At 39.3% G+C, this 12,335-nt stretch overlaps 1 protein-coding gene across 2 annotated transcripts in view; it reads right to left on the bottom strand.

Moving 5' to 3' along the window:
* The window catches only part of LOC143300079 (leukotriene A-4 hydrolase-like), a 33,630-nt gene extending 26,283 nt beyond the window's left edge, over nt 1-7,347 (bottom strand). For both annotated transcript variants that reach the window (XM_076613641.1, XM_076613640.1), the window contains exons 1-2: nt 7,151-7,347; nt 649-788 (exon numbers count right to left, since the gene is read on the bottom strand). In XM_076613641.1, coding sequence (XP_076469756.1) covers nt 649-788; nt 7,151-7,312 — 302 coding nt within the window. In that variant the 5' untranslated portion in view covers nt 7,313-7,347. The remainder of the gene's footprint in view (nt 1-648; nt 789-7,150) is intronic.
* Nucleotides 7,348-12,335: the final 4,988 nt, after the last annotated feature.

Raw genomic sequence — 12,335 nt, 5'->3', positions numbered from 1 at the left:
AGCTCATTCTGTTTTGCTTTCAGCATTGTTGGTTGGCTCTCATGACCTGGCCAGTGAGTTGGGCTTATGCGAAGGTCAGGCGTCTGATCTGTTCCCTTGTTTTATTCATTTATTTCTTTTCTAATCAAAGCCCATGTGGTGCAGCGTATGTGGATCTTCCTTCTTCATTCTTGGGACTGCGACTCCCACATTCACTAAGGCACACAAGTGGGCTTTTACATGTATGACTGTTTTTACCCCTGCCATGTGATGCAGGCAGTCACACTCCGGGTTTGGGAGTGGATGCATGCCAGGTATGTTCTTGTTTCCATAACCCACTGACTCAACCCAACCCAGTCAAACTTGGGAGAAAGGGCCAGAGCAGGAATTGAACCTGGACACTCTCAGACACTGTAGTGTAATGGCAGATGAGTATCTTAACCATTCTGCCACCTTTTTCCTAATACACAAAACCAACAGTTTCAAAAAAAAACAACAACAGATTATTCACCTACACAAATAAATATTAATCAACTAACAGATGGTTATGTTTCACCATTATTACCATGTTTGATATATTTCTAACCACAATATAAACACATGTTTTTTTCTTCTTCTACTTTTTTTTTTTCTTCCCTTTAAATGCATTAATCTAATTAGGTAACTTACTGGTTGCTATCCGAGGTGGGCAGTACGATTTCCAGCTTGGAGCCAAAGGGTTTGACAGGCTCCCCCAGCGAGTACTGCAGTTCCTGCCCTTTGGCCTGGTCGCTCACCTTCTCCACATTCAGCTCGTTGCTGTCCAAAATCTGATCACATGATGCAGAACGTTGCAAATCTGCATTCTTTCTCGACTGATAAAAATACATAACAATACCTGTCCCTCACCACACACACACATATTTGCTTCTGCTCTGACACCCTCCCTCCACTTACAGCACTTTGCAGTCCTGCAGGAGACATAAAAATGTTAGTTTACCAGGAGCCTGAACCGTTCTGTGCTGTACTATACTGCTCTTTACTGTACCGTACTGTACTGTACTATAATGTATTATCAAAGTGAATAAACTGCACTGCATTATACTGCATAATTATATACTGCAGTGCTGTTCAGTTTAGACAGAACCAGGGTTGGGAAAGGTAATGCAGGGTCCTGCACTCTAGTCACTAGTGTAGTGTACTGAGATATTCTGCACTGTACTACATTGTACTACACTGTATACTGAAACTGGACAGCATCTGTTCACACACACGCACGCACCCACACACAAACACGCGTATATATATATATATATATATATATATATATATATATATATATATATATATATATATATATATATATATATATATATATACATACATATAATCTGGACTGCATTTTTTCCTTTCTTTTTAATTATTACACTTGCATTGAAAATTTTATAAACAGGATAATTATATAATGTATTCAGTGACATTACTTTCTCTTCAAAAACAATTTCCCATATGCAGTTTGCTCTGCTATTCTTTAAAGATCTGGTGAACCACCACTGTATACTATAGATCTATTCTATGCAAACACCTCAGGTTAAGCCAGGTTACAAATCAAATGGACTGGGTCCCTTCAGTCTGCGTCAGAGTTGGGAGTAAAGGCTAAGAATGAGGTAAGGGTTGGGCACTGGTTGGAATGGCTTTTGAAATTGGTTGCAGATGGCTATGATACATACAAGCACATGTACATGCTGGAAATGGCATACCAAAGAACAAGATGTTGATCTAGTAATACAATACGACTTTTGTTAATATTCCTGATAAGGTTCTATGAAACAACTGCCAGCAAATCTACTCACTTACAAATGTAGCACTATACTCAATCTCTACAGATTTTTTTCCAAAAAAGCCACAATCCAGTGTTTGTAATATCAGAACCAGGAAAAAAATTAATGGAGCAATACATTTTCTCAAGAAGAGAAAAGACTACAGCAGCCATTAAATATTTCACTTCAAACTTGCAGGCACCTGCTCAAGCAGGCATTTTCAAACCAGACTAGCAACAAACAGGATGTGTACACATGTCTGTCATTTCAATTACATGTAGATGTTTGCAGTGCCCCATTTAAGGTCACTGAGAGTTTGCTGTTGATCAATGTGATGATGATATACACCTGTCCTTAGCCTACATAATTTTTTTTTTTTAACCTATAGATAGGAGCACAGAACTTTGTATCCTGCACTGAATGAGACACTGAACAAGGAAACAAGTTCTTGTCATATGACACTTGAGTGTCAATCCCGAGGATTTATCAGACTATTGTGCAAAGCCATAAAGCCATAAGTATGCTGAGCCCTCTGCTTGAATTCACAACTCCCAACAGACACTCTCTATCACCCTGTTATCAGTGACAACATGGTCTTTTGCATGTATTTCAACTGAACAGTTCAACTTCAAGTCATCAGCGAATTAATCTAATGACATAGTCATCAGCAAATTAATCTGATGACATGACCATATAATTTTGGACAGCATCAAATTCAAGTTGTTTACTATGTGTGTTCTTTGCTATTACACTGTGAATATTTTTTGTGGAGTATCAGAATATGTGATAAACTGAGTTCTAAGAGATCCACTTATGTTTACCATAAGAACAATCCATGTGGTTTCTGAAACTGTCAAAAAGACAACAACAACAAGAACAAAGGAAGGGGGAGGGGGTCCTGATTTGAAGCAATTCTTTAATTACTTCTTGTCCCCTCCCCAATCTGCTCTTAATAGTTCACTCCTCAGTTTCACAGCTTTCATTCTCTCTGACATAAAAATGTTTTTCTCTTTTTTCTTCTCTCTTTTTGTTAGTGGTGGTGGTGCTGCTGGTATTTTTTTTGTTTCTGTTGAGTCTCCAACAGGTGTCATACTGTCTCTCAAGTCATCTTTTGTAATCATTTTTCTTTTTCTTTTTTCTTTTCTTTCTTTCCTTTCTCACATTTTTTTCTTTTCTCTTCGCCAGTTTGTTTTATTTAGGTCTCACCCTGTTCACTGAGTTGTTTTGTTGTTTTTTTTTTAATCTACATCAGTATATGAAATGTTTTTTTACTGGTTTATTTTTCATATTTTACATGTATTGTCTTCCATATAAATATAGCACAAAAAAAAATTTTCTCACTTAAAGACACCACTGCTTTCTTCTTCTATTTTCAAACATCAGTCACAAAACCTCATTCTAGTCATAGACAGCCTATTTCTGAGAAATGCAACTAGACTGTCAGATTTAGGGCATTCTGGGCTATTAACTCATTCAAAATAACACCCATGTAGCACAAAAAGTGTATCAAACTAAAGAAACACATGAACTCACATGTATAAAAGTAAATTAATATACAATAGATTAATTATAAATGAATTTAAATACTGAGTGTAAAATGGTTACTGGATTAGCTATTTCAGGTGCCTACTGCAGTACACCAGTGTGCAGTGCTGATCCAGTCATCATCTAGTCATCATCTAGTCATCTGTTGTGATGTATTTCTGGGTGGATGAAGAAAAAACAAGATTCTGTGTGCCAGCTGCCAGCTTGGACTGCAGGGTTGAGGGGGAAGGGGCTGGGGGGGGGGGGGGGGGGGGCAGAGGCCAGAATAGCCTTGTAGTAATTTTTGTAGGTTTTGTTCTAGTCATTTTTCTCCAGTGCAGAGGAAGGTGGCAAATGGTTAAGAAATTTATCTATCAATAAAGTTTCTGTAAGGGTCTGGGTTCAAATCTCATTCTCACCCAATTCTTCTGTTGCCCAAAGTTTGACTGGATAATCAAAGTGAGTGCCTGGTTATACTGATAAGACAATAAACAGAGGTCTTGTGTACAGCAAGCACTTTGTGCAATGAAAAAGATCCCATGGCAACATAAGTTTTGTCCTCTGGCAAAAATCTGCAGAAGTCCACTCTCATTGGTTCACAAATTGTAACACGATGGGTAAAGCCAACTTAAGGTCCCAGTCAGGCATCTACTCAGTAACAGTGGTTAGCGTACATGGATTTGTATGAACGCAATGATGCCTCCTTGAGAACCTGGGATGAGAGAATCTGAGGTTGCTGCATCACATTATACTCTTGAACAAAATATTTAATGTGTATTGTCAATTTGATCATGATCACGTCAATGGAGAAAATCATTACAAAATTAACAGCAACTGTAATATACAATGCCGACATTGAAGAAAACTGGAGAAAAAAAATCAAATGACGGTTACTATTATTTCATGCGCCTGTGTTTAAGGTAGCGCTAGGCGTAGATTTGGGGGTATTTTTGTTTCTCAACTTCTAAGTAATGTATCACTCTGAAATTTGGCACAAAGAGAGAAGACATCAAAGGTATGCCACACACCAATTTTTAAGTAAATAGCTTGACTAGAAATAAAGTTATGAATATTTTTAATGTTCTGAAGGGTAGCTCCATTTCGCAGACTAGATCTCATAGAAGCTGCCTCTCAGAGAAGTGTCTGATATAACAGAGTTTCACTTCAGTGACCAGAGAGTGCAATTAACACATGAAAGCTTTGGTAAAAAATTTATAATGTTCACTCACCACTCAATCAAAAAGGGTGTTTTTTCAGTCGCAATGACAGTTCACATCTCACACATGTAGCAAGTAAAGTAATTGAGATAGAATCTCCCTGATATTCTTATTGCACTCAGCAGCCATTTTTACATTAGTACACAAAATTTGGTGTCATTATGCTGATGGGAAGTGTGTGTGTTTCGCTGCACAAATATGCAAGTCCACGAAAAATGAACGTTTTGAGAAAATTGCATTTAAAGTTTGGTCTTGTCTCTCCTAGTAGACCAAGGCATAAAACAGGTAAATTTATACACAAATATTTTTTTTCAGGTGTCTGTTCATAACATAAAAAGAAAACAAAAACAAAAAACAAAAAAGAAAGCTGTTTTGGTGTTCAGAACAGTCCTGGCCCATACAACTCTCCTCCTCGTTCACAACGCTCTTGACGTTCTTGATGCCGGATTGTCTCAATATTTTGCCTCCTTCCTTTCTCTTTTCCTGATGTTTTTCTTGCTGCTGACTGCACTCTGGAAAAAAAAAAATTGGTATGTGTTTGTGTATACATGTATGGGAGAAGAAGAGAAAGGTGAGAGAGAGAGAGAGAGAGAATGTGTGTGAGAGTGACTTTTTTTTTGGGGGGGGGGGGGGGGGCATGTACACACACACACACACACACACACACACACACACTATAAACATCCACACACTCCATCACACATGTAAATCACAGGAGAGGGAGAGAGAGAGAGAATGAATGTGCATGTGTGAGAAACTGACTTCACACACACACACACAACTTCAACATCCAAACACTCCATCACACATGTAAACCAAGAGAGGGAAGGTGAGAGAGAGAGAGGCAGAGAAAGAGACAGAGGGTGGGGGAGGATGTCAGATAAACAAACTTACCGATTCATTGCATGACGGGCAGTAGAGTTTAGATGTCTTGTTTCGGTTTCCAAGGGGGGTGGGGGGGGTTAGTGCTTGCCTTTGTCTGCAAAGTGCTGACTTGCTGAGCACTTTTCCCACCTCTCCGCCGCTTCCTAAACTTGTGGAGGGCCCTAACTTTAACTTTTCTTTCCTTTGTCATTATCTTTTCAAAGATTGCTAAAATAATCCAAAATTTATAGTTGTTGATCGATCTGAATGGACACAGATAGCAGACGCTTTGCAAACAGGAAGTCGTTTGAGAGCCAATGATAAAGCTCAGATCGGCCACGTGACCGAACCGGCCAATCACTTCACCAGTTTCAGTTTCAGTTTCACTTTCTCAAGGAGGCGTCACTGCGTTCGGACAAATCCATACACGCTACACCACATCTGTTGAGCAGATGCCTGACCAGCAGCATAACCCAACGCGCTTAGTCAGGCCTCGAGTGCATGCTTACATATTTGTGTACCTATGAAAGTGGATTTCATTTTACGTAATTTCGCCAGAGGACAACACTCTCGTTGCCATGGGTTCTTTTTCAGTGCGCCAAGTGCGTGCTGCACACGGGACCTCGGTTTATCGTCTCATCCGAAAGACTAGACGCTCAGTTTGATTTTCCAGTCAAACTTAGGAGAAAGGGCGAGAGCGGGATTCGAACCCACACCCTCACGGACTCTCTGTATTGGCAGCTGAGCGTCTTAACCATTAACCTAAGGAGGAAGGTGGCAGAATGGTTAAGACGCTCAGCTGCCAATACAGAGAGTCCGTGAGGGTGTGGGTTCGAATCCCGCTCTCGCCCTTTCTCCTAAGTTTGACTGGAAAATCAAACTGAGCGTCTAGTCTTTCGGATGAGACGATAAACCGAGGTCCCGTGTGCAGCACGCACTTGGCGCACTGAAAAAGAACCCATGGCAACGAGAGTGTTGTCCTCTGGCGAAATTACGTAAAATGAAATCCACTTTCATAGGTACACAAATATGTAAGCATGCACTCAAGGCCTGACTAAGCGCGTTGGGTTATGCTGCTGGTCAGGCATCTGCTCAACAGATGTGGTGTAGCGTGTATGGATTTGTCCGAACGCAGTGACGCCTCCTTGAGAAAGTGAAAGTGAAAGTGAAAAGTGAAAGTCACTTCACCAACAACAAGCAAGCCAGTGACCCACTTTTAGGCCCTGGCAGGCTGGCTGTGTAGGAATTTTCCTATGCTAATTAGGCTCATGGTGAAGGCCGTTTCTTCCTCTCTAGTTCAGTAGGTCACAAGCCTTGCTTCATGGCGTCGTAGCAACGGTAGGCGCGATTGAAAATGGGCAATTTTTGGATGCATTCGATCTTTTTTTCACAACTTTCTCTCACACCCACTCACAAAAACAGCTAAAAACACACACTTTGAGTAATAATTCAAACAAAACACACACATGTAAGGCTTTATGAAACATTATTCTTGCAAAATTCACAACAAACACAAAACACATTTTTTTAATGATTTTTGGTCAAAATTCTACCCCTAGTGCTACCTTAAGTTGCCGGTCATTCACGAATAACTTTATGTACCCGGTACCAATGCTGCTGGCGTTACCACTGTTTTCTTTTTCAATTTTAAAATGTAGACTTTCGTCATGCCATTCTCCCCTTTTGAAACATAATAGTTTATACATGGTAACATCCAATTCCAAACGTTTATCAACTAAAAAAATCATACAAAAAAACAGAACTTACCAAAACTTTGTCATCCTTACTTTTCCTTTCCACGCTCAGGTGTACAGTTCCTAATATCACTTTTCTTCCGAAATCTACCTCAAGATCCAGATGTATGTTCACCACTCGACACTGGTCGGGCCGTGAAAATGAGCAAGGGTCGCATGGGCTGAGGGCTGCCATTTTTTGTTGTGGACGACCGGGGAGTACCTCTCTATTTAAAGGTCAAGGCCAATAAGCGACCCCATTGATTGGTTGACTCCACTTCCGCTCGGTGGTTCAACTCAAGACATTCAACACAACTGAGGGTTGTCAAAATGGTCTTTGAAAGAAACATCATTACCTTTTTATTTATTTTGGCTATCTATCTAAAATCATTTTCTCCTTGTTTATTAGATGTGGTTTAGTACAAAGTATTACAAATGCCAGGCACATATTTTTTTAATTCAAAAATATATGTACCTGTAAAACCTAATAAAAGAAAAGTGCATATGTGTGAGTTTATATGCACATTGAAATATTTTGGGTTATTCATTCATGTGTGTGTGTGTGTGTGTGTGTGTGTGTGTGTGTGCCGGTGTGTGTGTGTGTATGTGTGTGTGCGTGTGTGTGTGTGTGTGTGTGTGTGAGAGAGAGAGAGAAGACAACACAACACAAATAGTTTATTGTACATCGGCCTCAGGCCATTATACAAACACATGGGAAGGGTGGGTGTTGGGGGGCAGGGTCTGGTGCGGTCAGGGGAGGGGGCGTGGGGGGAGGGTCGGAGGGGTACAATCTGGATGAATACATCAATGTTAAGAACATTGCTATTATGCTATAATATAGCCACATTGTTAATTGCTATAATTGCTGTAATATGAACTCGCGTGCTGGCAAATCTCAACAGAATCAGACAAGCTGATAAAAAGTCGAAGGGGATGTTTTGGTTATCACTGACTCGTTCAGCCGGCAAAAATTCAAGGGTTGACAAACTTCTTTAATGATCACACACACACACACACACACACACACACACACACACACACACACACACACACACACACACACACACACACACACAAACACACATTTTGATAATCAGTAATAATAATAACTGATTATAAACAACGTGCTTATAATGTACATTTGATATTTCTTAGCATTTTAACCTCATGTTTGTAGTAGCATTTTAATCTTTCGCATTCACTAACATCACAAATATGTATGTAGCCGGGTTTGCTACAATCTTTATTCGGGGCCAGCTTAGCAGACGACTTTTGTGACTCGCCGAAGGTTACTAAGGAAGTTTGTAAATCGGTCACAAGTTATCTCCCTTTACAGGGAACCGTATGATTTTTTGATTTTTTTTTTAAATATATATATATATATATATATATATATATATATATATATATATATATATATATATATATATATATATATCAATTTGTTAAATTACAAACACTTTCTTATAGATGAGATTATAGTTTTTATGTTATTGGACTTCAGAGAGATCATACGTTTTAACTGTAATGATATCATTTGGCCAGGTAGCCTATAACTTTTTAAAACTAATATTTATGTGAATGAATTTTGGCGCGATCTTCGAAATCCACTCAGTTGAAACATAAAATACCTTCGTTTTCTATAAATCGATATAGTTGCCGTGGAATTTAGATTGTGCATTAAAATGTAAATGATTAAGCTTTCTTCTCGTGTACCGCTTTCCGTGTACACCTAAGTTATAGGCATGCGATAGTACGAAATGTCTGACAGCATTTCGGCCCCACAAAACTATCTCTTCTTCAAGCCATTGGAATTCGTCAGTGTCGATTTGAGTAAAATACGTTTTTATAATACCTAGACATTTTTATAGCGTGTCTTGCAGATTTTTGCATTCCTGTTATCAATCTGATTCGTATCATACATGTATAGCTGTGTTATTATTGGTTAAAAGAAGTATTTCATTGTCGATCACAAGTGCCAAAAACACCGCCAAGCGGTGCCGACACGGGAGCTGTCCGTTGAGTTTTCTCTTGAATTTTTACATAAAAAATCTTTACTCTAGAAGCAGATTCTATAGATGATTTTTATATAGTTGGAAATTCAGCATTTTCAGTTACTTAACTGTTGCAATTATATTACATATCGCGACGTATCAATTGTTGTAATGTAGCCTACAAAAATGATACATGAACTCGTTAAAAGCTCGTTCATTCAGTGACTCTTTTTGTTTACAGTTTTTAACTACATTATTTTTGTAGAAAATGGTTTAGCTTAAGAATATGCTCGTCTCTTGCAGTTTTATGTAATATGTCTATGTTAATTCCCCGAGCCCAAAGTCAGACGCCGCTAAATTTGGTCAAACACAAGCTTGGCCCCTCAAGGTTCGCGGGGGGCCGGTTTCGTGAGTCGCTTCATGGCGCTGGCTTTGCGGTTCGGCGGAACTGAATATAAGGAGTGAGTGAGTGCCAGACAAATTCAGAACTCTCCTGGCCTGGAAGATTGAGAAAATAAAAGAAGAAAACCAGCGCACTGCCTTCCCGAGTCTACCTTGCCTGGCTGCAGCTCTCTTCTGCTAACACCTACCTGTCTTCACCTTCTCTAACACCACCTTACCACCGGCCCACTGCCATCACATGTACTAGGTATGAAATAAATGAAGAAACATCTGTTCAGTAATCACCATTAATCATGTGAGATGTTTTCTTGATACCATGAAATATATATTGAGACATATTACGCCTATAAAAAAAAAGTTATGGATCATAATCTGCTTGGAGCAATATGCAAATGGGAACCTTCTTTGAATCTTTTAGACATTTTATTCTTAAATCTGCATACACTGGACATTCAAACAGAAAATTCAATTCATTTTCGGTTTTTGATATGTGACAAAAGGGACAGCATCTTTTCTGGTTCGAACTGCTATAACGATGAATATTATTGTTGAGATGAAGTACACCAAGTCTGATCTGAGAGAGAGCAACTCTAAAGCAGTAAATACTAGCATTCCAGTCATTATGTATTTTTCTCTCTCAAAGACAACCTTAAATGATCGATATATCGATAGTGTGAATATGTCTCTTTATCTCGAATAGCCCCAGACCATTCCTGAATAAATATGTCGACCAGACGTTGTTTGAATATAATTATTTAGGAACAATTTAACACCCCCAATCCCTTGTTGTAGCCACACAATACCGAAACCAGTTTGACATCAAATTTCTCTTATTTGTGTAACCGGCCCAGCAGTTCTTTCCATTTTCATCTAAATACCGTTACCATAATATGAACCTTTTCGACATGACCCAATCGTTGCATTCCCCATATTTCAGAAGAGTAAAGTAATATTGGTTTTATTTTTGTATCAAAAATCTCAGTTAAAGAAGGTATCGGGCGACATATCTATATTTTCCGACGAAAGGCTCTGTTTAGGCTCAATAGCGCTTTCTTGCCTTGTATTACCAAACTATGATTAGTGCCCCGTTTTAGACTGATTTTGGTGGTGAAACTGAAACCAAGATAACGATATTCGTTCACAACTTCGAGTGGTACGCCTTCATAAAACCATTTTTCTCTTTTACCTAAGAATCCGCCTTTGCGAAAAACCGCAGTGTGTCACACAGCCGACGGGGTGTGTGTGTGTGTGTGTGTGTGTGTGTGTGTGTGTGTGTGTGTGTGTGTGTGTGTGTGTGCGTGCGCGTGCGTATGTGCGTGTGTGACCACAAACTTATAAGTCCGTGGTGTGTCACAGTGTGTGTGTGTGTGTGTGTGTTATGTGTGTGTGCCGCCAGTGTATGTGTGTGTGTGTGTGCCGTGTGTCGTCGGTGTATCAGTGTGTGTGTGTGTGTGTGTGTGTGTGTGTGTGTGTGTGTGTGTGTGTGTGTGTGTGTGTGCGTGCACAGTAATTTATGCCGGTGAGTGTCACTGGTGTATGTATGTGTGTGTGTGCGTGCAGTGCGTTCGTTCTGTTTTTAGTTTAACGTCTTTTCACTGTAAGTGATATTAGACGAGGGAAGGAAAAAAATCGAGTGGGAGTGGGGGGGAGGGGGGGAGGGAATTACTGTGTACGCATACGAATAAGTGAAAGTGTGTGTGTGTGTGTGTGTGTGTGTGTGTGTGTGTGTGTGTGTGTGTGTGTGTGTGTGTGTGTGTGTGTGTGTGTGTGTGTGTGTGTGTCAAAATTATTGATTTAAGTTTTGTTTAAAAAATAAACAAAAAACCCCATAACAATATAACATATTTCTAATGAAAAACTAACTATAACAGCGAACCAACTGGACTATTTAACAAGTAGTTGAAAGAGTCATACATTAGCAATGGACTGCTGAAGATCGTCAACACTGAAGATGATTTCAGTTCAGGGATTTGAGACTTTAACATATCGCAAGTTGGAATATGATCGGCTGTTATGTGAGCACCACAGATGTAAGAAACATTACTGACATATTTTGTCCTAAAACAATTCATTTTCCATCTGCAGATTAGAGAAATGATTTGCCTCTTATGAAAATCATTATGGTCATGTTTTCCCATGAAACCATACATTTTCTTTATGTTCTTATGTAACTCTGAGTTACCGGTGTCAGCGTTTTTCTTCAAACTGAAATTTTGACCACTGGACTTTTTCTACCATGGTGTAACATTCCTGTAGTGAAACCGAAATATTTAAACGTACAGTGCAGCGGGAGTATTACCATTAGAGGATCAAAGGGAACTTGCGTGTTGCAAATTTGTCTTGAGAAGTTTAACGGACGAAAATGATTTGGAATCGGAAATAAATCTCAAATCCGTCCCGGCGATTTTCCAAAGAGAGCTAGATCTATATCCTCTCATACCACACTGGGAACATTCTCGTCAAGTATTTTAACAAATTCCGGCGTGAATAAAACCCCACATTTTGCTAAAAGGTCTGTAGTATCACCTATACCTGTATGGGAACTTCAAAGAGCGCAATTTGATATCGATCACACTGATCTGACCAAAGATGACAACTGACATAAATTTACTTACATCGCATGTACGAATCCATTTGGAAGAGAAATATCTTAATCATCTAAAGATTTTTACAGACAGCTCTGTTGCAAATGATAGAGCTGGTGCTGCTTTCCTTATTCCAGACCTTAACTTTCAAAACTCTTTTCAACTGGGAGAGAATAAATCCATCTTCACAGCTGAACTCATAGCAATTCTAATGGCGTTAAATTGATTCTAAATCAGT

The sequence above is a fragment of the Babylonia areolata genome, chromosome 25 (assembly GCF_041734735.1).
Source record: "Babylonia areolata isolate BAREFJ2019XMU chromosome 25, ASM4173473v1, whole genome shotgun sequence".
Classification (NCBI taxonomy): Eukaryota; Metazoa; Mollusca; class Gastropoda; order Neogastropoda; family Buccinidae; genus Babylonia; species Babylonia areolata.
Note: the sequence above shows the minus strand (reverse complement) of the source record. Positions and strands in the feature narration are given on the sequence as shown.